The sequence below is a fragment of the Heptranchias perlo genome, chromosome 4 (genome assembly GCF_035084215.1).
Source record: "Heptranchias perlo isolate sHepPer1 chromosome 4, sHepPer1.hap1, whole genome shotgun sequence".
NCBI lineage: Eukaryota > Metazoa > Chordata > Chondrichthyes > Hexanchiformes > Hexanchidae > Heptranchias > Heptranchias perlo.
Window position 1 is genome coordinate 14,382,529 of NC_090328.1, and position 27,578 is coordinate 14,410,106.

The 27,578-nt window shown below is 43.5% G+C and overlaps 2 protein-coding genes across 5 annotated transcripts in view; one reads left to right on the plus strand and one right to left on the minus strand.

Annotated features, from left to right (window-relative positions):
* The window catches only part of fbxo8 (F-box protein 8), a 125,240-nt gene extending 108,195 nt beyond the window's left edge, over positions 1-17,045 (minus strand). Inside the window, exon 1 of the mRNA XM_067982501.1 lies at positions 17,020-17,045. The gene's annotated coding sequence lies outside the window, so the exon portion shown is untranslated. The remainder of the gene's footprint in view (positions 1-17,019) is intronic.
* Positions 1-20,358, plus strand: part of cep44 (centrosomal protein 44) — a 65,566-nt gene extending 45,208 nt beyond the window's left edge. For all 4 annotated transcript variants that reach the window (XM_067982498.1, XM_067982497.1, XM_067982495.1 and 1 more), the window contains exons 8-11: positions 1,888-1,963; positions 3,330-3,460; positions 16,209-16,249; positions 19,859-20,358. In XM_067982498.1, the coding sequence (XP_067838599.1) occupies positions 1,888-1,963; positions 3,330-3,460; positions 16,209-16,249; positions 19,859-19,973 (363 nt within the window). In that variant the 3' untranslated portion in view covers positions 19,974-20,358. The remainder of the gene's footprint in view (positions 1-1,887; positions 1,964-3,329; positions 3,461-16,208; positions 16,250-19,858) is intronic.
* The last annotated feature ends 7,220 nt before the right edge of the window (positions 20,359-27,578 follow it).

The following is a 27,578-nucleotide window of genomic DNA, read 5'->3' on the forward strand; positions in this document are numbered from 1 at the left end:
TTCTTTGAATGAAGGCATCCTGTACGTATCATGCAGATCTCTTGTTCAGGAAGATCAGTACTGTGTGCTGCTACTATTATTCATTGAAATAGTTACTGCTGTTTTTCATATATTCCTGCTACAAATTTCTTTGCTTTTCGTGGGAATAGAACAAAGCCTCCATTTATTTGAGGATTTTTAAGAGCCACTTCGATGACACTGACACAAATATCATAGCAGCACATGAAGAATGATTTTATTTAAAAGAATAAAGTATTATTAGGAGAAAGCGATTTTATGTGTTTAACATTTTAGTGCAGTTTTTCAAACCAAGATTTAGTGTGCTCCAGACTGAATATAATTTCTAGTGGATCCACTGTGGTGTTGCTCACAGTGAGTCAAAAAATATGATAAATGTTTGAGAACGATGGGACTAATTGGTAGCTCTCTCAGAGCTGGCACAGGCACATTGGGCCGAATGGCCTCCTTCTGTGCTGTATGATTCTATGTGATGGGAGACTGTGAAGTAAATGAAAAGTGGTAAAGTGGAGGAACCAATTGGTAAACTGACATTTTTTTTGTTCTATGGGCATATTTAAAGTGCGACATGTACTATACACAATGCTTTTTAAATATATAATTAAAATAAAACATAATCTTTCCAATAATTTCTAAAGCATGCAGTTTTCTCCAAAACACCACACAATAAAGCTTTGTGCAGACATGAATAATTTCATAACTTTAATGTCAATTTTCAGTAAAATTGCCACTAAGCAGGTCAGTAATAGAACATAAGAAATAGGAGCAGGAGAAGGCCATACGGCCCCTCGAGCCTGCTCCGCCATTCGATAAGATCATGGCTGATCTTCGTGCTCAACTCCACTTTCCAGCTCAATCCCCATATCCCTTGATTCCCCTAGAATCCAAAAATCTATCTATCTCAGCCTTGAATATACTCGGTGACTCAGCATCCACAGCCCTCTGGGGTAGAGAATTCCAAAGATTCATAACCCTCTGTGTGAAGAAATTCCTCCTCATCTCAGTCTTAAATGGACGACCACTTATCCTGTGACTATGACCCCTAGTTCTAGACTCTCCAGCCAGGGGAAACATCCTCTCAGCATCTACCCTGTTAAGATCCCTCAGAATCTTTTATGTTTCAATGAAATCACCTCTCATTCTTCTAAACTCCAGAGAGTATAGGCCCATTTTACTCATTCTCTCCTCATAGGACACCCCTCTCATCCCAGGAATTAATCTAGTGAACTTTGTTGCACTGCCTCTAAGGCAAGAATATCCTTCCTTAGGTAAGGAGACCAAAACTGTACACAGTACTCCAGGTGAGGTCTCACCAAAGCCCTGTACAATTGTAGTAAGACTTCCTTACTCTTGTACTCCAACCCCCTTGCAATAAAGACCAACATGCCATTTGCTTTCCTAATTGCTTGCTGTACCTGTATGCTAACTTTTTGTGTTTCTTGTACGAGGACACCCGTCTCTCTGAACACCAACATTTAATAGTTTCTCAACATTTAAAAAAATTCTGTTTTACTATTCTACCTACCAAAGTGAATAACCTCACATTTCCCCACATTATACTCCATCTGCCACCTTCTTGCCCACTCACTTAACCTGTCTATATCCCTATTGAACATATTCAACAACCCAGCAGCCACAGCCCTCTGAGGTAGAGAATTCTAAAGATTCACAACCCTCTGAGTGAAGACATTTCTCCTCATCTCAGTCTTAAATGGCTGACCCCTTATCCTGAGACTGTGCCCCCCTAGTTCTAGACTCTCCAGCCAGGGGAAACAACCTCTCAGCATCTAAGAGCTGAAAAGAAAAACATATTTTGGCATTTGCCCATAATGGTTTTCAAGTTACTATATATTTTTTTCATCTCTCCAGAATGATATATCTTCTGTTTCCACCATTGGCAATGAAGAATGTACCTCATATCAGATGATGCACCGTAATTCTACAGGTAAACCAGCACTGTGATGGCCAAAGGGTTATGTTGTACTGTGGAGTGCAGAATTCGGGTTTGTCCCCCACAGCACACTCAGAAGTTGGCTCATACCATGTGGGGCAGAAGGAGGGGGTAGGTAAGGAGCTACTGAGTCAAGGATATGGCTTCCCATAGGAAGGGAGGCTCTTGTGCATCTCCCAGAAGTCAAATCAGAAGCAGTGTTGGCTGTCGTCTGGGCACAGATTTTCTGCCCATGTTCTTTGACTGAAAATAGTGATTGGAAAAAAGGGGAATACCAAATATGAAAGTGGGTATAAAAATGTATTGTACCTACAAGTTAAAGTAATGTGCTTCACTGAACACAAAATGATGAAATACTACTCATTATACATGTTGGTGATTCTTCACAGTTCCAAGTCATGCTGTTTCACAGTATTGAAAATAAAAACAGCAGGTATATATTAGATTAAAGCTCAGTCCGTGGAGAGAGGGGCGGGGGTGGTGGGGTGGTCACAGTTGAGCCTAATTGTCTTTACCCAAAGCTCCCCCAAATACACTTCCATTAGGGCCATAATCAGGAGTAGGAACCCTGGTTAATTTTCCTCTTCCCTTCCCCCTCTCCAAGCTGATGACATGAAAAGCAGTATAACAGCCTCACTCTCCCCTTAGCTACCATGGATGAGGTATGCAAGCACTGTACAGATTAAGAAATGGACCTGGAATCTTCTAGATTTTTATGCTAAGTACCACACCATATGGTACATTTAATCACTGATCCACTAAAAGAGCCACCTTTATTATAATTAATTGCATTTCATCATACATAATTTAAAGTTTATTATTATTTATTAATGGTTTTGTACTTTTGTATTGTATCTGAAGACTAAGGAAATGCATAACTTGCTAATAACAAGTCATTGCAGGAATGATTGGATTTTATCCTAGACAGACTTAGCATTAATGTCTACAACAATGTGTAGGAAGAGCTGTGGTTTACAGTGAAAGATATATGTGCCATTATAGTCACTGTGCTCTTGCTTTATAACACAATTGTAGTGCTTATGGTTTGCCTGTACTCCACAAACTTAGATATTCATACTTCTGTAAAGTGTCATCCTTGGCTCAAACTACGATAAGGCTGGAATTCTGGAGGTAATCCTATTTCGCAATGCTATGCAGGAGGTGTCAACCGAGTTTGCACTCTAAATATTGGCAAGAGGCATAAACGACCCGATATTGGAGCTGAACCAGTAATGTCTGCAGTTCTAAACAATGCCTGCCCTACTTTTTCTGTGCACTGTAAATCACAATGTCTGGTATCTGACCCTGCATAGGCATGCCGAAAAGCAGAGGTTGACCAAAGATGAATATTTCTTTGCAGATAAAGAGATGAGAGTTGAGACGCCAGAGAGTCTTAGTTATCAGTCATCTGGATACAACTCTCTGCTATCAGCAGACGAATCGCCCAAAGCAGTGAACATCAATTCATTATGTCTGACAGAAGTCACGAAGGTAAGCAAAATTGGCAAAGATTTCCTTCAGTTCTTTATAAGGTCAGGAGGCCATGCTAATATTAAATGCACTTTTATTCAGGGTGTTTATGTCAAAAGTGGAACCAGTTCTAAGATGCTAGATTATGAACTGAACATTCAAGGTGAATAGACTAAGAAATATTCTGAACACAGCTTGTCAACTCAAGGGCATTCATTCAACCTTGTCTTTTTAAACAAGAAGCAAAAAAAAAATCACTGAACATTTATATCTTAGTTTGATGCACACACATATAGATAAAAATAAAATATGATTTCCTGTGACATTGCACACAGGGAGTCAAGGCCAAGGACATTTTTAGGTCAAGCAGGGTTAGAGGGTAAGGAGATAATTGAACCAAGGTGGTGGAGGGAAGAGAAAGCAGATGGGAGAGGAGGAATGATTGGGAAAGAGGATGGGGACAGGAGGAAGAAGACTGGGGGTGGGGTGATGGAAGAGATGAAGTGGGAAAGAAGTTAGAGGAAGAGGGGAGTGGGAGTGGCAAGAAGAAGGGGATGGAGAGGAGGGGAAGGGAGTGGGGGTGGAGATGAGGAGGGAAAGGGAGTGGGGTGGAGATGAGGGAACGCGAGTGGGGTGGAGGAGGAGGAGAAGGGGGTGGGGATGAGGAGGAGAAGGAAATGGGAGGGGAGAGGGGATAAAAGTTGAAGACAGAAAAGGAAGAGGAGGAAAAGGGTTGGAGGGGAGAGGAGCAAAGGATTAGAGGGGGTGAGAAGAGAGGACTGGATCAGAGAGAAAGTAGATATGAGGAGAGAATGACGAAGGGGTGAGGGAACAGTGTAGAAAGGGAGTAGAGATGGAGAAGAAGGGAGGGGAGTGGAGGAGGGAGGGAGGATAAGGGGTGAAGCAAAGGACAGAGTGTCAGGGAGGAGATTGAGGGGAGGGGGAAAGGAGGAGGAGAAAAGGCAAGTGGGATTTTGCCTTAGCCAGCAGGGGTAGTCCTGAGTTTGAATTTTGCCTGTGGTGCTGGGGAGCTATTTTTGCATCAGCAGGGGTGGGGTTTGTTGTGTTTTTTTTGTCTCAGGGGGAGGAAGGGAGAGGGGAAAAAGGTTGGAGGGGAGATAGGATAAGAGGGGAAGTACTGTTGCCTGATTTTTTGCATTAATGAGGGGGGATCAGCGATAAAAGGAGGAGTGAGAGAGAGAGAGAGAGCAGAGCGCGGGATCAGCGATAAAAGGAGGAGAGAGAGATTGGAGCGTGGGATCAGCGATAAAAGGAGGAGAGAGAGTGAATGGAGCGTAGGATCAGCGATAAAAGGAGGAGAGAGAGAGAATGGAGCGTGAGATCAGCGATAAAAGGAGGAGCGAGAGCAGAGCGCGGGATCAACGATAAAAGGAGGAGAGAGAGAATGGAGCGTGGGATCAGCGATAAAAGGAGGAGAGAGAGTGAATGGAGCGTGGGATCAGCGATAAAAGGAGGAGAGAGAGAGAATGGAGCGTGGGATCAGCGATAAAAGGAGGAGAGAGAGAATGGAGCGTGGGATCAGCGATAAAAGGAGGAGAGAGAGAATGGAGCGTGGGATCAGCGATAAAAGGAGGAGAGAGAGAATGGAGCGTGGGATCAGCGATAAAAGGAGGAGAGAGAGAATGGAGCGTGGGATCAGCGATAAAAGGAGGAGAGAGAGAATGGAGCGTGGGATCAGCGATAAAAGGAGGAGAGAGAGAATGGAGCGTGGGATCAGCGATAAAAGGAGAGAGAGAGAGCGGAGCGCGGGATCAGCAATAAAAGGAGGAGAGAGAGAGAATGGAGCGTGGGATCAGCGATAAAAAGAGGAGAGAGAGAATGGAGCGTGGGATCAGCGACAAAAGGAAGAGAGAGAGAGAGAGAGAGAGTGGAGCATGGGATCAGCAATCAAAGGAAGAGAGAGAGCAGAGCGGGGGGTCAACGATAAAAGGAGAGAGAGAATGGAGCGTGGGATCAGCAATAAAAGGAGGAGAGAGAGGGGAGCGCGGGATCAGCGATGAAAGGAGGAGAGAGAAAGCGGAGCGTGGGATCAGCGATAAAAGGAGGAGAGAGAAAGCGGAGCGTGGGATCAGCGATAAAAGGAGGAGAGAGAGAGCAGAGCGTGGGATCAGCAATAAAAGGAGGAGCGAGAGAGGAGAGAGAATGGAGCGTGGGATCAGCGATAAAAAGAGGAGAGAGAAAGCGGAGCGCGGGATCAGCGACAAAAGGAGGAGAGAGAGCGCGGGATCAGCGACAAAAGGAGGAGAGAGAGAGCGCGGGATCAGCGACAAAAGGAGGAGAGAGAGAGCGCGGGATCAGCGACAAAAGGAGGAGAGAGAGAGCGCGGGATCAGCGACAAAAGGAGGAGAGAGAGAGCGCGGGATCAGCGACAAAAGGAGGAGAGAGAGAGCGCGGGATCAGCGACAAAAGGAGGAGAGAGAGAGCGCGGGATCAGCGACAAAAGGAGGAGAGAGAGAGCGCGGGATCAGCGACAAAAGGAGGAGAGAGAGAGCGCGGGATCAGCGACAAAAGGAGGAGAGAGAGAGCGCGGGATCAGCGACAAAAGGAGGAGAGAGAGAGCGTGGGATCAGCAATAAAAGGAGGAGTGAGAGAGGGGAGAGCGGGATCAGCAATAAAAGGAAGAGAGAGAGTAGAGCGACAGAAGGAGGAGAGAGAGAGAGAGCAGAGCGCGGGATCAGCGAGAAAAGGAGGAGAGAGAGAGCGGAGCGTGGGATCAGCAATAAAAGGAGGAGCGAGAGAGGAGAGAGAATGGAGCGTGGGATCAGCGATAAAAGGAGGAGAGAGAGAGAGGGGAGAGTGGGATCAGCAATAAAAAGAGTGGAGCGTGGGATCAGCAATAAAAGGAGGAGAGAGAGAGAGCGGAGCGTGGGATCAGCGATAAAAGGAAGAGAGAGAGCGGAGCGTGGGATCAGTGACAAAAGAAGGAGAGAGAGAACGGAGCGCAGGATCAGCGATAAAAGGAGGAGAAAGGGCATACAAAAAGGCAAAAAATGGCACAGATCCTGGCGAATGGGAAAGATACAAAGATCAACAAAGGGTCACAAAACATAGTAAGAGCTACAAAAAGAGAGTATGAAAAGAAACTTGCAAGGGATATCAAAACCAATACAAAGAATTTTTATAGTTATATTAGGAAAAAGAGGGTGGTCAGGAGCAGTGTTGGTCCCTTAAAAACTGAAAATGGGGATATTGTCATTGACAATGGGGAAATGGCGGACATGTTGAATAATTACTTTGCATCAGTATTTACAGTAGAAAAAGAGGATAGCATGCCGGGAATCCCAAGAAAACTAATATTGAATCGGGGACAGGGACTCGATAAAATTAACATAAATAAAGCAACAGTAATGAAGAAAATAATAGCACTAAAGAGTGACAAATCCCCAGGACCAGATGGTTTCCATCCCAGGGTTTTAAAGGAAGTAGGTGAGCACATTGCAGATGCCCTAACTGTAATCTTTCAAAGTTCTCTAGATTCAGGAACTGTCCCTCTAGATTGGAAAATTGCACATGTCACTCCGCTTTTTAAGAAAGGAGAGAGAGGGAAACTGGGGAATTATAGACCAGTTAGCCTAACATCTGTTGTGGGGAAATTGCTGGAGTCTATAATTAAGGATAGGGTGACTGAACACCTCGAGAATTTTCAGTTAATCAGAGAGAGCCAGCATGGATTTGTGAAAGGTAGGTCGTGCCTGACAAACCTGATTGAATATTTTGAAGCGGTGACTAAAGCAGTGGACAGGGGAATGTCAATGGATGTTATTTATATGGACTTCCAGAGGCATTTGATAAGGTCCCACATAAGAGACTGTCAGCTAAGATAGAAGCCCATGGAATCGAGGGAAAAGTACGGACTTGGTTAGGAAATTTGCTGAGCGAAAGGCGACAGAGAGTAGGGATATTGGCAGGATGTGACTAGTGGAGTCCCACAGGGATCTGTCTTGGGGTCTCAATTATTCACAATAATTATTAACGACTTAGATGAAGGCATAGAAAGTCTCATATCTAAGTTTGCCGATGACACAAAGATTGGTGGCATTGTAAGCAGTGTAGATGAAAACAAAATTACAAAGGGATATTGGTAGATTAGGTGAATGGGCAAAACTGTGGCAAATGGAATTCAATGTTGACAAATGTGAGGTCATCCACTTTGGATCAAAAAAGGATAGAACAGGGTACTTTCTAAATGGTAAGAAGTTTAAAAACTGTGAATGTACAAAGGGACTTAGGGGTTGAGGTACATAAATCATTGAAGTGTCATGAACAGGTGCAGAAAATAATCAATAAGGCTAATGGAATGCTGGCCTTTATATCTAGAGGACTAAAGGACAAGGGGGCAGAAGTTATGCTGCAGCTATTCAAAACCCTGGTTAGACCGCACCTGGAGTACTGTGAGCAGTTCTGGGCACCGCACATTCGGAAGGACATATTGGCCTTGGAGGGAGTGCAGCGTAGGTTTACTAGAGTGATACCCAGACTTCAAGGGTTAAGTTACGAGGCGAGATTACACAAATTGGTGTTGTATTCTCTAGAGTTTAATAGGTTAAGGGGTGATCTGATCGAAGTTTATAAGATATTAAGGGGAACGGATAGGGTGGATAGAGAGAAACTATTTCCTGTGGTTGGGGATTTTAGGAGTAGGGGGCACAGTCTAAAAATTAGAGCCAGACCTTTCAGGAGCGAGATTAGAAAACATTTCTACACACAAAGGGTGGTCGAAGTTTGGAACTCTTTTCCGCAAACGGCAATTGATACTAGCTCAATTGCTAAATTTAAATGTGAGACAGATAGCTTTTTGGCAACCAAAGGTATTAAGGAATATGGGCCAAAGGCAGGTATATGGAGCTAGATCACAGATCAGCCATGATCTTATCAAATGGCGGAGCAGGCACGAGGGGCTGAATGGCCTACTCCTGTTCCTATCTTCCTAGAGAGCAGAGCGTGGGATCAGCAATAAAAGGAGAGCGCGGAGCGCAGGATCAGCGAGAAAAGGAGGAGCGAGAGAGGGGAGAGAGAGAGCGGAGCGGGGATCAGCGATGAAAGGAGAGAGAGCAGCGCGCGGGATCAGCGATAAAAGGAGGAGAGAGAGTGGGATTAACGATAAAAAGAGGAGAGAGCAGAGCGCGGGATCAGCAATAAAAGGAGAAGAGAGCGGAGCATGGGATCAGCGATAAAAGGAGGAGAGAGAGAGCGGAGCGTGGGATCAGCGATAAAAGGAGGAGAGAGAGCAGAGCGTGGGATCAGCGATAAAAGGAGACAGCGGAGGGCAGGATCAGCGAGAAAAGGAGGAGCGAGAGCGCGGAGCACGGTATCAGTGATAAAAGGCGGAGCGAGAGTGCGGAGTGCAGGATCAGTGATAAAAGGCGGAGAGTATAAAGAGTTTGGGGTTTCAAGGCGCGAGGTAAGAAAATTAAGAGTGACGTCAGCACAAGGGAAGGAGCTGATTGGCTGCTAGCAGGTGAGGGTTGTTTTTTACCAGTGAGTGTTTTTTTTAGGTCTTTAAGTTTAGTTAATCTAATAAATCGAGGTGTGGCAGGGCAGCTCACACCCGTGGAATGCACATCTTGTGCCATGTGGGAACTCCAGGATGCTTCCTGTGTCCTGGACCACCACAGGTCCAGGAAGTGTCGCCAGCTGGAAGAACTCAAGCTCCGGGTTTCGTGGATAGCACGTTTCAGGAGGTGGTCACCCCGCAGCTTAAGAGAGTGCAGGCAGAGAGGGACTGGGTGACCGCCAGACAGACAAGGAGGAGCAGGCAGGTAGTGCAGGAGTCCTCTGAGGGCATCTCGCTCTCCAACCAGTATTCAGTTCTGAATACTGGTGGGGGAGAGGGTCCCTCTGCGGAGTGCAGCCAGAGCCAAGACCATAGCGCCATGGCTGGCCCAGCTGTACCTGGGGGGGGGGGGGGGGAGGAGGAGAAAGGTCAGGAGTGCAATAGTGATAGGGGATTCCATAGTTAGGGGAGCAGATGCAAACGTGATTTCAGGATGGCATGTTGCTTCCCTGGTGCCAGGGTCAAGGATGCCACTGAGCGGCTGCAGAACATTCTCGGGAGGGGGGCCGGGGGGGGGTGAACAGCCAGAGGTCGTGGTCCATGTCGGTACCAACGACATAGGTAGAAAGAGGGATGAGATCCTGCAGGCAGAGTTTAAGGAGATAGGAAAGAGATTAACAAACAGGACCTCAAGGATAGTAATCTTTAGAAGGGTAGGAGTAAATGGGTATGATCTAATTACCATTACGGAGATGTGGCTGTAGGGGACCAAGGCTGGCAACTGAATATTCAACATTTAGGAAGGACAGGCAAAAAGGAAAAGGAGGTGGGGTAGCGCTGTTAATAAAGGATGAGATCAGTACAATGGTGAGAGAGGATCTTGGCTTAAAAGATCAAGATGTAGAATCAGTTTGGGTGGAGCGAAGAAACACAAAGGGCAGAAAACATTGATGGGAGTTGTTTATAGGCCACCAAACAGTAGTGGTAATGTAGGGCACGGTATAAAGCAGGAAATTAGAAGTGCATGTAACAAGGGTAATACAGTAATCGTGGGGGACTTTAATCTATATGTAGATTAGGCAAACCAAATTAGTACTAATACTGTGGAGGATAAATTCCTGGAATGTATACAAGTTGGTTTTCTAGATCACTATGTTGAGGAACCAACTAGAGAACAGGCTATTTTAGACCTAGTATTGTGCAATGAGAAAGGGTTAATTAATAATCTTGTTGTAAAGGAGCCCTTAGGGAAGAGTGACCATAATATGATAGAATTCTTCATTAAGTTTGAAAGTGATGTAGTTCAATCCAAAACTAGGGTCTTAAATCTAAACAAAGGAAACTACGAAGGTATGAGGCGCAAGTTGGCTGTGGTTGATTGGGGAACTACATTAAAATGTATGACGGTAGAGGGGCAATGGCTAGCATTTAAAGAATTAATACATAATTTGCAACAAATATATGTTCCTTTAAGACACAAAAACCCAACAGGAAAAGTGGTCCAACCGTGGCTAACAAGAGAAATTAAAGATAGTATTAAATCAAAGGAAGAGGCATATAAAGTTGCTAGAAAAAGTAGTAAGCCTGAGGATTGGGAGCGTTTTAGAATTCAGCAAAGGAGGACCAAGAAATTAATAAAGAAAGGGAAAATAGAATATGTGCGTAAACCAGCGAGAAACATAAAAACGGACTGTAAAAGCTTCTGTAGGTATATAAAAAGGAAAAGACTGGCAAAGGCAAATGTGGGTCCATAGAGACAGAGATTGGAGAATTTATAATGGGGAATAGGTAAATGGCAGAGAAATTAAACAAATTCTTTGGCCCTGATATTAGCGGGGAGGCGGGATGGCAGCGGGGGGCACAATTGGGCGCATGGGTAAACCGCCCAAAAAAATCTGTCCGTTCTCCACGCGATCGCGGGTAAATTGGAGCCGCTTAACGTGGCTTCCGGGTTTGCCGTCCGAAAGTTGCGCAGCGGGCGGACTGTGCATCCGCATCACAGGCTGTCAGCTGGAGGAGCTCCATTTAAATGGGCAGTCTTCCAATGGCTGCTCCTGGAGCAAAAACACAAACAGCACAGTGGAAAGACTGCGTCTAGATTTAGTGATGCCTCGCTCCAGGTGCTACTTGATGGGGTGAGGAGGAGGGATGTCTTCTACTCGCAACCCCTCAGATAATGAAGCAGTCCGTGCCCGCATGCAGCAAGACCTGGACAACATCCAGGCTTGGACTGATAAGTGGCAAGTAATATTCGCGCCAGACAAGTGCCATGCAATGACCATCTCCAACAAGAGAGTCTAACCACCTCCCCTTAACATTCAATGGCATTACCATCACTGAATCCCCCACTATCAACATCCTGGGGGTCACCATTGACCAGAAACTTAACTGGACCAGCCATATAAATACTGTGGCTACAAGAGCAGGTCAGAGGCTGGGTATTCTGCGGCGAGTGACTCACCTCCTGATTCCCCAAAGCCTTTCCACTATCTACAAGGCACAAGTCAGGAGTGTGATGGAATACTCTCCACTTGCCTGGATGAGTGCAGCTCCAACAACACTCAAGAAGCTCGACACCATCCAGGACAAAGCAGCCCGCTTGATTGGCATCCCATCCACCACCCTAAACATTCACTCCCTTCACCACCGGTGCACAGTGGCTGCAGTGTTTACCATCCACAGGATGCACTGCAGCAACTCGCCAAGGCTTTTTCGACAGCGCCTCCCAAACACACCTCTACCACCTAGAAGGACAAGGGCAGCAGGCACATGGGAACAACGCCACCTGCACGTTCCCCTCCAAGTCACACACCATCCCGACTTGAAAATATATCGCCGTTCCTTCATCGTTGCTGGGTCAAAATCCTGGAACTGCCTTCCTAACAGCACAGTGGGAAAACCTTCACCACACGGACTGCAGCGGTTCAAGAAGGCGGCTCATCACCACCTTCTCAAGGGCAATTAGAGATGGGCAATAAGTACTGGCCTTGCCAGTGATGCCCACATCCCATGAACGAAGAAAAATAAAGGACAGGAGGTGAACGAATAAAAAAAAGACAGGAGGAAGTGGCCTGCCTCTGCCACCAAGAAGGCCTGGCTTGAGGTGGCAGAGGAGGTCACCAGCAGCAGCAACATCTCCAGCACCTGGATCCAGTGCAGGAAGCGCTTCAGTGAACTAACTAGGTCAGCCAAAGTGAGTACACTTACCATTCTTCTACATTCCGTCTTCCACATCACCACCCCCACCCCCTAACTCATTCTGCACTGCCAACACTACTCTTACCACATCACTCCTCACACCCACTCAAAGCTCATCCTCAACTTACCTGCACTTCCTCAGCACCCCCTCACCTCCCCATTACTCACCCCACCACTACCACTCAACCCAATCCTCAGACAACGTCATGGCTCTGTCTCATACTCACCCTCTGAGGTATCTTTTTCACGGTCAGCCGCACTCAAACCAATGCTGATGACACAAAACTAGGTGGGAATGTGAGTTGTGAGGAGGATGCAAAGAGGCTTCAAGGGGATATAGACAGGCTAAGTGAGTGGGCAAGAACATGTTATTTTCTTAATGGCGAGAGACTGGAAAGTACTGCAGTACAAAGGGATCTGGGGGTCCTAGTGCAAGAAAATCAAAAAGTTGGTATGCAGGTGCAGCAGGTGATCAAGAAAGCCAACGGAATGTTGGCTTTTATTGCTAGGGGGATAGAATATAAAAACAAGGAGGTATTGCTGCAGTTATATAAGGTATTGGTGAGACCGCACCTGGAATACTGCATACAGTTTTGGTCTCCATACTTAAGAAAAGACATACTTGCTCTCGAGGCAGTACAAAGAAGGTTCACTCGGTTAATCCCGGGGATGAGGGGGCGGACATATGAGGAGAGGTTGAGTAGATTGGGACTCTACTCATTGGAGTTCAGAAGAATGAGAGGCGATCTTATTGAAACATATAAGATTGTGAAGGGTCTTGATCGGGTGGATGCAGTAAGGATGTTCCCAAAGATGGGTGAAACTAGAACTAGGGGGCATAATCTTAGAATAAGGGGCTGCTCTTTCAAAACTGAGATGAGGAGAAACTTCTTCACTCAGAGGGTAGTAGGTCTGTGGAATTTGCTGCCCCAGGAAGCTGTGGAAGCTACATCATTAGATAAATTTAAAACAGAAATAGACAGTTTCCTAGAAGTAAAGGGAATTAGGGGTTATGGGGAGCGGGCAGGAAATTGGACATGAAGCTGAGTTCGGATCGGTGAATGCCCTGTGGGTGGCGGAGAGGGCCCAGGGGCTATGTGGCCGGGTCCTGCTCCGACTTCTTGTGTTCTTTAGATTTGTGGTTGGGATCAGATCAGCCATGATCTTATTGAATGGCGGAGCAGGCTCGAGGGGCCGATTGGCCTACTCCTGCTCCAATTTCTTATGTTCTTATGTTCTTATGGCAGATGGAATATAATGTGGAAAAATGTGAAGTTATCCACTTTGGTAGGAAAAACAGAAATGCAGAGTATTTTTTAAATGGTGAGAGATTGGGAAATGTTGATGTTCAAAGAGACCCGAGTGTCCTTGTATATGAGTCACTGAAAGCTAACATGCAGGTGTAGCAAGCAGTTAGGAAGGCAAATGGTATGTTGGCCTTTATTACAAGAGGATTTGAGTACAGGAGTAAAGAGGTCTTACTGCAAATATGTAGGGCCTTGGTGAGACTGCACCTGGATTATTGTGCACAATTTTGTTCTCCTTACCTAAGAAAGGATATACTTGCCATAGAGGGACTGCAATGAAGGTTCACCAGACTGATTCCTAGGATGGCTGGATTGGTCGTATGAGGGGAGATTGAGTGGACTAGGCCTGCATTCTCTAGAGTTTAGAAGAATGAGAAGTGGTCTCTTTGAAACATACAAAATTCTTACAGGGCTTGACAGGGTAGATGCAGGGAGGATGTTTCCCCTGGCTGGGGAGTTTAGAATCAGGGGTTACAGTCTCGGAATAAGGGATAGGCCATTTAGGACTGAGATGAGGAGAAATTTCTTCACTTAGAAGATGGTGAATCTTTGGAATTCTCTACCCCAGTGGGCTGTGGAGGCTCAGTCATTGAGTACATTTAAAACAGAGATTGATAGATTCTAGATATTAAAGGCATCAAGGGATAAGGGGATAGTGCAGGAAAATGGCGTTGAGGTAGAAGATCAGCCATGATCTTGTTGAATGACAGAGCAGGTTCGAGGGGCTGGATGGCCTACCCTTCCTATTTCTAATGTTCTTATGGAAGGCCAGATTTCTGTCTCATTTGTAGGATTGGTTGGAGTTGGGTGTTAGATTTTTAGCTTGCGGGGTTCTGGTATACTATTTTTGCTTCAGCATGTATAGGAGGGGTCATCGTGGGAACTTTGTTTCTGTAGGGGTGCAGTTGCCTATAATTTCCTTCAGTATGGGAGGCGCCGTACATGCACCATATTTTTGCTTTAGCAGGGAATGAGGACTTTTTATTTTAAATAACTTCAAATTGTTATCTCTACAACTTTCATTGTAAGCTCTTAAGCTCTGTTTTGATATTCGAGCTTTGCCTCTTTGTATAGGCCATGTTTGACTCTAGAATTTAGCTGCCTTTTAACTGGTTTGTTATACTAGTTTTCGATTTTGTGTTTTCTGAAGCTAGGCATTTTGCTGGTTTTTTTTGGTTCCTTACTTTTCTTAAATAGATCTTGAATTTTTTTTCCCCTGCTTCATGAATCCAAAGGTAAGTTAATGCTTTCTCCTGATTCCTGGCTTTGTTACGTAACATTGGGCCAGAATTTGTTGTCAAAATAATGGTGAGGCTAATAGCGCTCGCCGTTATTTATGCGCAAATGCTACAGCAACTTCAGGCGAGGGGCAGATGCGCGATTAAACGCGGAGATCCAAAGGCTGCTGTCTGAGATGTGCTGCTCCGCTGTTAGCTTCGCGAAAACGGCATCTTGCTGTCTGACTGTTGAAATATATTGAACGGCGTGAAGTTGCTGTATTTGCGCGGTAGATAGGAAATCAACTCACCACAGAAAATTAAGTCTTATTCATTTCAGTCTAAATACCCTTTCAACAACGTGATAAGTGTTAATTACTGCCAGTCAACCCCTCTGGCATGAAAATTAACTATTACAAGTGTGGAGTCTCATTCCTTCAGCTTTGAATTGTTGGAGATTTTTAAAATGTCAAATTTTAAATTATTTTTTTAAACTTTTCCTTTCTTTTTTTCTCTCTCTTAATCCAATCTTTCTTTCTCTCTCTTTATTTCTCTTTCTGTACCTGATTTGACATTGAATTCACCCACTCTAATTTACATTTCCTTTTCAGTCCTTGTGCTGTTAGTTTTACAGTCCTTCAGTCTGATTGGTTAAGAAGTTACACAGTTGCTTCCCCTGTTCATTCATGTCCCAGATGCCCTGTTTCCCTCACTGTGCCATTATCAGCTCGCACTTTCAGCAACTTGCTACGCAAAAATTTGAAAAACCTAAACGAGCAAGGGCAAGTCTAACTAATGGCAGGTGCCGTTAGATGCCCTGCCACAGCAAATTATGGTTGATTATATTCATAGTGCTACCTTCAGGTACAATACCGTTGGAATGTTGAGACCTCTGCATTTTTAATGTGCTGAAAATGCAGTTAGAAATAGCCTGAAAGAAAAGTAATGACAAAAACAAGTTAGCTAGCTCTCAAAAGGGACAAGGCATATAGTTAATTATTTTTTCCCCATGTTTTCGAGGAGAGAAGTGAAATTGCGCTAAGTGGAATTTGCTTTGAATGTTATTCTGTACTTTCATTTGCTGTCTATGAAGTAAAGCCACTTAATGGCCTCGTCTCACCAAGTATTTCTCTGTCCGTCACCAAAAAGATTGGAGATGCGCATGTGGAAAAGACTCAATATCAAGTTCAGATCACAAGGGATCCTACGAAGTCCTATTGTTACGTCTCTGGGTTATGCTATCATATAATTAGATATTGGGCAATGCAGGCATACCCCTGAACATAAGACACTCTGGCTCCTTCCTGAAATGACCAACATCTAACACTTGTAATCCCCACGTTCCTCTATTTATAGTTCAACTATGTTAGACAATGTTGAAATAAAGCTAATTGTATAAGTTAATGTTAGTACAAGAAAATTAACAATATTTTGCTTGATGGATGAGCTGGTCTTTCCCTGTCCGTCATTTACATATGTTTGTAAGAGATTTTTATGCTTCCCCATTTGAAGCCATATCTTGTATTTTACAGACAGAAACAATGAAACATAAGGTGGAAAGAATAAGCAAGATGTAAGTACTTTCCTTTTGTCACTGAAATTATGAATCATAGAATCATAGAAAGATTACAGCACGGAAGGAAGCCATTCGGTCCATCGAGTCCGCGCCAGCTCTATGCAAAAGCAATCCAGCTAGTCCCACTCCCCCACCCTTTCCCTGTAGCCCTGCAAACTTTTTCCTTTCAAGTACTTATCCAGCTCCCTTTTGAAGGCCATGATTGAATCTGCCTCCAACAACCCCACCGGGCAGTGCATTCCAGATCCTAACCACTTGCTGTGTAAAAAAGTTTTTCCTCATGTCACCTTTGGTTCTTTTGCCAATCACCTTAAATCTATGTCCTCTGGTCCTTGACCCTTCTGCCAATGTGAACAGTTTCTCTTTATCTACTCTGTCTAGACCCTTCATGATTTTGAATACCTCTATCAAATCTCCTCACAACCGTCTCTGTTCCAAGGTGAACAACTCCAGTCTATCCACGCAACTAAAGTCCTTCATCCCTGGAATCATTCTGGTAAATCTCTTCTGCACCCTTTCTAAGGCCTTCACATCTTTCCTGAAATGCAGTGCCCAGAACGGGACACAATACTCCAGTTGTGGCCAAACCAGTGTTTTATAATGGTTCATCATGACTTCCATACTTCTGTACTCTATTCCTCTATTTATGAAGCCCAGAATCCCGTATACTTTTTCAACCACTTTCTCAACCTTCAATGATGTGTGAGGAACAGGTGACTTTGGACCAGTGGTTCCCAAAGCTCTCCACCAATGGGATTTTACCTCACCTCATGTCTTTTTTATTCATTCATGGGATGTGGGCATTGCTGGCGAGGCCAGCATTTATTGCTCATCCTTAATTGCCCTTGAGAAGGTGGTGGTGAGTCGCCTTCTTGAACCGCTGCAGTCCATGTGGTGAAGGTTCTCCCACCGTGCTTGTGAGGTAGGGAGTTCCAGGATTTTGACCCAGCGACGATGAAGGAATGGTGTGTGACTTGGGGAACGTGCAGGTGGTGTTGTTCCCATGTGCCTGCTGCCCTTGTCCTTCTAGGTGGTAGAGGTCGTGGGTTTGGGAGGTGCTGTCGAAGAAGCCTTGGCGAGTTGCTGCAGTGGTTCCTGTGGATGGTACACACTGGAGCCACTGTGCGCCGTTGGTGAAGGAAGTGAATGTTTAGGGTGGTGGATGGGGTACCAAAGGCTGCTTTGTCCTGGGTGTTGTTGGAGCTGCACTCATCCAGGCAAATGGAGAGTATTCCATTCCCTTTTTCTCCATGAAAGCTTCCAATTTTATATTGTGTTCCAAATATCTATCACATTTTTGTTTACAATTAGAAATTAGGAAAAGCTTTCGGAAATATGAGAGCATTGTCCTTAATTGCTATGTTTCTCCTACATTACAACAGCGACTACACTTCAAAAGTACTTCATTGGATGTGAAGTGCTTTGGGACATCCTGGGGCTTTTCACGACTTTATAAATGCAACTTCTTTCTTTCTCCCGATCCCTTTCTCCCTCTTTCTTTCTATCTCCTTTCTCTCTTTCTTTCCTTATCCCTCTTTCTTTCTTCCTATCAAAAAGCGTGTCAGGTTAAAATCAAATTCTTCGTCATTTATTTAACCACCATATACTATTGAGGATTGCTGTCATTCCAGCAGGGGAAATCACCTGCAGCCACTTTCTGCAGTAATCCTCTAGTATACAAGATCTCTTTCGGGGATGCACCCTCAGTTTTTCCTGTGATCAACAGGTCCTCTCTTGTTTCTCGCAGTAGAAAAAGTGCAATCTCTTGGATCAATGTTATGTTATCACAAGTTTGAAATTCTCTTCTGTGGGTCTAGGACTAATGGGGAGAAGTTATCATTGAAGTTTTTTGAGTTTACTTTTTTGTTTTACTCTACAAATTTCTCATGTCATTTGCATAGATGCCATTTTGACTGATAGCCCATTTTGATTGTATTGACCGCTATTAACTCCCGCTGTGGTTACCAGCACGTGCCAGGTAATCCTAGGGTAGGGGAGCATCCAGGAAACAGCAACCATATCAACAACAACGTGCATTTATATAGTGTCTTTAACATAGAAAAATGTCATGAGGCATAATCAGACAAAAATGGGCATCTTTCTTTTGCTCTTCCTCCTGTGTATACAATTTTAGATAAACTGAAATTACTTTGAAGCCTGAAGACAATGTTGGCCACGTTTCTGTAGTATTCGATTATAGCCACTGGGTAGCACACGTACTGAAATGTCATTGTAGTTAACACAATCTCCAACAAGAGAGAGTCTAACCACCTCCCCTTGACATTCAACGGCATTACCATCGCCGAATCCCCCACCATCAATATTCTGGGGGTCACCATTGACCAGAAACTTAACTGGACCAGCCACACACATACTGTGGCTACAAGAGCAGGTCAGAGGCTGAGTGTTCTACGATGAATGACTCACCTCCTGACTCCCCAAAGCCTTTCCACCATCTACAAAGTACAAGTTAGGAGTGAAATGGAATACTCTCCACTTGCCTGGATGAGTGCAGCTCCAACATTACTCAAGACGCTCGACACCATCCAGGACAAAGCAGCCCGCTTGATTGGCAGCCCATCTACCACCCTAAATATTCACTCCCTTCACCACCGGTGCACCGTGGCTGCAGTGTGTACCATCCATAGGATGCACTGCAGCCACTCGCCAAGGCTTCTTCGACAGCACTTCCCAAACCCGCGACCTCTACCACCTAGTAGGACAAGGGCAGCAGGCACATGGGAACAACACCACCTGCACGTTCCCCTCCAAGTCACACACCATCCCGACTTGGAAATATATCGCCGTTCCTTCATCGTCGCTGTGTCAAAATCCTGGAACTCCCGATCAGCACTGTGGGAGAGCCTTCACCACACGGACTGCAGTGGTTCAAGAAGGCGGCTCACCACCACCTTCTCGAGGGCAATTAGGGATGGGCAATAAATACTGGCCCTGCCAGCGACGCCCACATCCCATGAACGAATGGAAAAAAAACACAACTCGCTGATGCCTTGCAGTATATTGCAATTCTGTTTCAACACAGCACCACCCTGTGGAAGAAATCAAATAGTACAACAGAAGTTTGTTGCACCATTCATTTTTTGTTATAATCTGACATTAGACCACCAGGTTTCAAACATACCTGATTCTCGGGGGGGAAAAACAGATTGGTATCAGACCAGTGAAATTTCTGATAAATTTATGGGTGAGACATTGGCTGAGGTGAGGCAATTCCTGAGAAAAAAGATTGGCATGGTGAAATGGTGCAGCCACATGAACCATGTACCTTTTATGGCACATGAGGAGAAGCATCTGCCACCTTACAAGACAGTTCTGTAATAAAATTTGAAGGACATACTGTTTGGAACTACCTTCAAGACAAAATAAAGTGTTCCGTAACTGCAGAATTTGATGTATGCTGACCCAGAAGATATTTGTTCAAAAAATAGTTATAAACCATTATGGTTAGATACTTCTGGTTTTGTTCTCACGACACCTTGACTCACGACCAAAAACTAATTTGACTTGGCCATATTTCTAAAGCATGCAAAATCCGAGAGAGGGAGGGAGGATTCGTATTAATTGAACTTTTTATTTTTTCCCCAGGATTGAAGAAACTGCAGAATTGCTGAAGTGTACAGAAAGTTCAGCTGACACTAATGTAGTAGGCTCTTTATTGTCACAAAAGCAATATACTGCAGATGCAGGAAATCTGAAATAAAAACAGAAAAAGCTGGAAACATCAGCAGGTCAGGCAGCCTCTGTGGAGAGAGAAAGAGTCAACGTTTCAGGTTGATGTCCTTGATGAACTGGTGATGCTCACTTTATTGTGATGGTTTTGTTTTTATAAACTATAGTATCCATTGTTGATAAAAATGAGAATATATTTTTGTGATCTTTTAATTTAATTGTATGTTCAACTTCTTCACCAATACTGAAATACTTCTGAGTGAGGTATTTGTAATATCAATGTATACGGGTAATTTCAAACCGTTAGAAGCTCCAATATCAGATGTCTGCGTAAATGTAAGCTATGCGAAGAGATTAAATGTTTAACCAGTATAAAGTTGTGTAATATGAATAAAGATGACCTTTCCTTTTCTGTAGATCGTGCTTTTTGTACTATGGCCATCGTGTATGTTTTGCACCATCTAGTGCTGATTTATTGTACAGTTAGAAGAAATGAACTGCAGATTAACCCTGCACAAATGAGTGTTGTCTTTTGTTTTCCCCTTTCAGATTATCTTCTCTTTGCTTGATGTTTGCAATAGAATTCCTTATTTTACACTGGTCTAATCTCCCGATAACATCCAGAGGTATTGACCTTGACCACTAAGAAGGAGCTAGATAGATTTCTAAACACAAAAGGCATCAAGGGGTATGGGGAGAGAGTGGGAATATGGTATTGAGATAGAGGATCAGCCATGATCATATTGAATGGCAGAGCAGGCTTGAAGGGCCGAATGGCCTACTCCTGCACCTATTTTCTGTGTTTCAAAACCATGTTTATTTTTTAATGACCAGTTTCAAACTTAGCTCAGTGGTAGCACTGTCAGTGCAATAGTGAGGAAGTCCTGCGCTGTTGAAGGTGCCATCTTTCCGATGAGATGTTAAAGTGAGGTCCTGCCTGCCCTCTCAGGTGGACATAAAAGATTGCACCGCACTATTTGAAGAAGAGCAGAGAAGTTCTCCTGATGCCCTGGCCAACATTTATCCCTCAACCAACACCACCAAAACAGACTATCTAGTTATTTATCTCATTACTGTCTACTCAAACTGGCTGCCACGTTTTCGTAAATTACAACAGTGACTGCACTTAAACTACTTCATTGGCTGTGAAATACTTTGGGACGTCCTGAGGGCGTGAAAGGTGCTATATAAATGCAATCTCGCTTGTAGTTTCTGTTTTTTCAAAGCAAACAAGTTAATGATTTTGAGAACATAATATACGCTGTTTAAAATGAATAGGTGCACTCTGATCACAGTTAACTTTTATTTCACTTTATTGTCTATGTAAACATTTAGAATAGTATACAGGAATAATAGGTGGCTTTATCTTTACCCCAGTATATTATTGGATAGTAAACATAAGTGACAAAGGACAGAATTTTATAGTGTATCAGAGACTGCTTTTTAAATCAGTATAGTCAAAAGATAGTGGCATTGCTGGATTTAATTTTAGGAGATAAATTGGGGCAAGCAGGTAATTTAAGCGATGGGGAACATCCAGGAACCAGCGACCATATCAGCAACAAAGACTTGCAGTTGCGTAGCGCCTTTAATGCAGAAAAGCATCCCAAGTCACATCACAGTGGTGTAATCAGGCAAATATAGACGTCGAGCCAAAGCAGGAGACATTAGGAGGGGCTTGATCAAGGAGGTGGATTATAAGAAGGGTCTTAAGGGAGGTATAGACATTTAGGAAAGGAATTCCAGAACATGGGGCCTACATGCATGAAGGCATAGCCCCCAATGATGGGGTGAAGGGAGGGGGATGCAGAAGAGACCAGCGTTGGGGGAATGTAGAGTTTTGGAGGTGGTGGTGTAGGCTGGAGATTGTTATAGGGAGGGGATGAGGCCATGAAGGAATTTAAACAAGGGTGAGAATTTTAAATTTGACGCGCTGAGGGATCGGAAACCAATGGAGGTCAGCAAGGACAGGGGTGACGGGTGAGCGGGACTTAACGCAGAGTAGGATATGGGCTGCAGAGTTTTTGATGAGTTTAAGTTGACAAAGAGAGCATTGTAATAGTGGAGACAGGAGATTATTAGGTTCAATTTAAAAATTGAAAAGGGGAGGGAACAATCAAAGGTGAAGATACTTGGGTAAAAAGAAAGCCAATTTCAAGGAGAGAAAATGGGAACCAGTTTAGATAAACTGAAAAGCAAAACTGGCAAATAAGAGTGTACAATCCGAAGCATTCAAAACAGGTGATTGTTAGGGTAGATTTTTTTATATATATATGTGTGTGTGTGTGTATATATCATTATTTATATATTATAAATATATGTATATATTTAAATAAGTTAAGAGGTATGACAAATCCAGGACTAATAATACAAAAGAAAAGTTGAAATATAGAGAGGAAGCAAAAAAAAGACTAGAAAAGTTAAGGGAATGTATGAAGAAAGACTTGGAGTTAACATAAAGTGATGTAGTAAAGGCTTTTTTTTTGAAACATAAAAAGTAAAAGTAGTTATAGAAATGGTAGGGCCGATTAGAGATGAAAAGGGAAACCTTATGGATGATGAAGGAATGGTAGAAATGCTGAATGAGAACTTAGACTCAGTGAAAAACTAGGCAAACAGTGGAAATGAAAGGGTACAAGAGGAGGATGTGAAACATTTAGATAGCATAACTAGAAATGGAAGTAATACTGAAACAATTGGTAAAACTTTAAAGTGGAAAAGGCAGTGGCTCTGATGTTAAGTATTCTAGAGGGAAGTCAGAAAGGGAAATAGCAGATGTTTTGAACACAATCTTACAAACATCTGGACAAAAGCTGTGCCAGAGGACTGGAGGGTTGCTAATATAACACCTTATTCAAAAACAAAGGGATAAACCAGATGGGATAGATAGGAGCTATTCCGCAAGGATGAGCTACATTCTGAACAGGGAGGTTAGCAACATAGAAACAGCTTCAGGCAGGTGAATATATTTGGTCCATTTAGCCTATCCAGCTTATTGCTTTGTGCATTTCTAATAAAAATAGATTGACTACCCTGGGGCTTTTCTCTCTTGAAAAGAGAAGGTTGAGAGGGGATATGATAGAAATGTTAAAATTTTGAAAAGGTGCTAATGTGCTGACAAAATGGTTAAATAGAGAAGTAACAAGCTATTTAAACTAGGACGAGAAGGGGGGGCTGGGAAAATAAAATCCACCAGGATTAGCTAATAATGAAGGGAGAAAATGATGAGGATAATATGCATGCAGAAGACTTATCAAGAGGGATATGGAATAGAGGAATAAAAGGAAATAGACTATGGAAAAATGGGAAAAAGACAAGTAAAGGTAGTAGTAGGGTCAACTCTCCAAGAACTATGTGTTCCTCCCATTCTGGCCTCTTGTGCATCTCCCACTCCGCTCGCCCCAGCATTGGCGGCCGTACCTTCCCCCTTGTAGGCCTTAAACTCTGGAATTCCCTCCCTAAACCTCTCTACCTCTCTCCTCCTTTAAGATACTCCTTAAAATCTACCTCTGTGATCGAGCTTTTAGTCACCTGTCCTAATATCTCCTTTGGCTTAGTGTCAATTTTTTGTCTGATTACATTCCTGTGAAGCGCCTTGGGACATTTTACTATGTTAAAGGTGCTATATAAATGAAAGTTGTAGGTGATCAAAGATATTGTTATGGCCCTGGAAAGAGATGATGTGCTTAGAGTGTTCAAAGGCAATCTATTTGGGTAGAGTCAAGGAACAGAAGAGGAGCTGTGATGCTGCTGGGTGTGTACTATAGGCCATCAAATCATGGGAAGGAGATAGAAGAGCCAATTTGCAGGCAAATTTCAGAAAGATGCAGGAACAATAGAGTAGTGATAATCCTAATGTTGACTGGAAAAATAACAACGTAAAGGGCAAAGAGGTGGAAGAATTCCTTAAATGTGTACAAGAGAACTTTCTTAATTAGTATGTTTCCAGCCCAACAAGGGGGGAGCAATATTGGATCTAGTTCTGGGGAATGACGTGGGGCAAGTGGAGTCTATTTCAGTGGGAGAGCATTTGGGAAACAGTGATCACAATATCATTAGATTTCGAGTAGTTATGGAAAAGGACAAGGGACGATCAAACGTAAAAGTACCCAACTGGAGGAGGGCTAATTTCAGTGAGTTGAAAAGGGATCTGGCCCTGGTGGATTGGAATCAAAGATTGTCAGGTAAAACAGTAAATGAGCAATGGGAGGCCTTCAAAGAGGTGATAGTTCGGGTACAGACTAGACACATTCCTACGATGGGGAAAGGAAGAACATCCAAAGCTAGAGCTCCCTGGATGACTAAAGGTATAGAGATTAAAATGAAACAGAAAAAGGAGGCTTATGATAAATATCAGGTTCATAATGCAGTAGTGAACCAATCTGAATACAGAAAGTGCAGAGGAGAACTGAAAAAGGCAAAAGAGGGGCAAAGAGAGTATGAGAATAGATTAGCGGGTAAAATAAAAGGGAACACTAGTCTTTTATAAACATATAAATAATGAAAGGATATCCAAAGAAAGGGTGGGGCGATTAGGGACCAAAAGGACATGATCTTGTAGAGGCAGAGGGCATAGCTGAGATACTAAATGAGTATTTTTCATCTGTCTTCACAAAAAAAAGGACGCTATCAATGTCACAGAAAAGGAGGAGGTAATAGAGAAATTGGATAGGATAAAAATAGATAAAGAGGAGGTACTTAAAAGGTTGTCAATGTTCAAAGTAGAAAAATTGCCCAATACGGATGGGATGCATCCTTGGTTGCTGAGGGGAGTAAGGATGGAAATAGCCAAGGCTTTGGGCACAATCTTCCAATCCTCCTTGGATATGGGATGGTGACAGAGCACCTCTGTTCAAAAAAGAGGAGAGGGATAAACCCGCAACTACAGGCCAGTCAGCCTAACATCGGTAGTGGGGAAACTTTTGGATATAGTAATCTGGGACATGATTAATTGTCACTTAGGCAAACATGGGTTAATAAATGACAGCCAGCATAGATTTGTTAAAGGCAAATCATGTTTGACTAACTTGATTGAGTTCTTTGATGAAATAACGGAGAGGATTGATGAGGGTAGTGCAGTTGATGTTGTGTATACGGACTTTCAAAAGGCGTTTGTTAAAGTAGCACGTAATAGACTTGTTAGCAAAATTGAAGACCATGGGATTAAAGGGGCATTGGCAGCGTGGATATAAAATTGGCTAAGAGACAGAAAGCAGAGAGTAGCGGAGAACGGTTGTTTTTCAGATTGGGGGGAACTATAGAGAAGTGTCCCCCTGGATTAGGCATTGGGCCATTGCTCTTTTTAATACATATTAATAATATATTAATGATAAGGTGCCACATAAAAGATTGTTACGCAAGATAAGGGCTCATGAGGTTGGGGTAACATATTAGCATGGATAGAGGATTGGTTAACAGACAGAAAACCGACAGTAGAGATAAATGGGTCATTTTCAGGTTGGCAGGCTGTAACTAGTGGGGTGCCGCAAGGATCAGTGCTTGGGCCTCAGCTATTTACAATCTATATTAATGACTTAGATGAAGGGACCGAATGTAATGTATCCAAGTTTGCTGATGATACAAAGCTAGGTGGTAAGTAAGCTGTGAGGAAGACACAAAAAGTCTGCAAAGGGATATAGACAGGTTAAGTGAGTGGGCAAGAAGGTGGCAGATGGAGTATAATGTGGGGAAATGTGAGGTTATTCACTTTGGTAGGTAGAATGTTTTTAAATGGTGAGAAACTATTAAATGTTGGTGTTCAGAGAGACTTAAGTGTCCTCGTACAAGAAACACAAAAAATTAGCATGCAGGTACAGCAAGCACTTAGGAAAGCAAATGGCATGTAGGTCTTTATTGCAAGGGTGTTGGAGTACAAGAGTAAGGAAGTCTTACTACAATTGTACAGGGCTTTGGTGAGACCTCACCTGGAGTATTGCATACAGTTTTGGTCTCCTTATCTAAGGAAGGATATTCTTGCCTTAGAGGCGGTGCAACAAAGGTTCACTAGATTGATTCCTGGGATGAGAGGGGTGTCCAATGAGGAGAGATTGAGTAGAATGGGCCTATACTCTCTGGAGTTTAGAAGAATGAGAGGTGATCTCATTGAAACATATAAGATTCTGAGGGGGCTTGACAGGGTAGATGCTGAGAGGTTGTTTCCCCTGGCTGGAGAGTCTAGAACTAGAGGGCATAGTTGCAGGATAAGGGGTCGGCCATTTAAGACTGAGATGAGGAGGAATTTCTTCACACAGAGAGTTGAGAATCTTTAGAATTCTCTACCCCAGTGGGCTGTGCATGCTGACTTGTTGAGTATATTCAAGGCTGAGATAGATAGATTTTTGAACTCTAGGGGAATCAAGGGATATGGGGATCGGGCAGGAAAGTGGAGTTGAGGTCAAAGATCAGCCACGCTCTGATTTAATGGTGGAGCAGGCTTGAGGGGCCGTATGGCCTACTCCTGCTCCTATTTCTTATGTTCTTATGACCTGGACTTAGGTATACAGGACATAATTTCCAAGTTTGCGGATGACATGAAACTCAAGAATGTAGTAAATAACGTGAAGGATAGTAACAAACTTCAGGAGGACATAGACAGACTGGTGAAATGGGCAGACACATGGCAGATGAGATTTAATACAGAGAAGTGTGAAGTGATGCATTTTGGAAGGAGGAATGAGGAGAGGCAATATAAACTAAATGGTACAATTTTAATGGGGGTGTAGGAACAGAGACTGGAGGTCTACATACAGAAATCTTTGAAGGTGGCAGGACAAGTTGATACGGTTGTTAAAAAAGCATAAGGGGTCCTTGGTTTTATAAGTAGAGGTATAGTGTACTAAAGTAAGGAAGTTATGCTAAACCTTTATAAATCACTGGTTAGGCCTCAGCTGGAGTATTGTGGATGTTAGGATCTTGGAGAGGTTGCAGAGGAGATTTGCTAGAATGGTACCAAGGATGTGGGACTTCAGTCATGTGGAGAGACCAGAGAAGCTAGGATTATTCTCAGAGCAGAGAAGGTTAAGGGAGATTTAATAGAAATTTTCAAAATTATGAAGGGTTTTGACAGAGTAAATAAGGAGAAATGGTTTCCACTGGCAGGAGGGTCGGTAACCAGAGGACACGGATTTAAAGTAATTAGGAAAAGAACCAGAGGGGAGATGAGGAGAAATTTTTTGATGCATCGTGTTGTTGCGACCTGGAATACACTGCCTGAAAGGGTGGTGGAAGCAAATTTACTCATAACTTTCAAAAGGTAATTGGATAAATACTTGAAGGGGAAATAATTGCAGGGCTATGGGGAAAGAGCAGGGGAATGGGACTAATTGGATAGCTCTTTCAAAGAGCCAGCACAGACACGATGGGCCGAATGGCCTCCTTCCGTACTCTATGATTCTATGAAAAGAAATAAAGTATAGATCAATAGTTCTGTTATATAATTCTATTTTTAATAGGGCTCTTTCACTTTGTAGAAGCTGGAATAACCCTACCTCCTAATAGAATTCCCTTGTCTTCTTTTGCTGAACAGCAAGAAAAAGGCATGAAATAGCGATAAATCCTAACTTGGTCAACATCCCACAGCTAGGCAGGCCATAATAGGAGGCCCAGGGAGGAGTAAGTCTGACCAGGGCCACAGGTA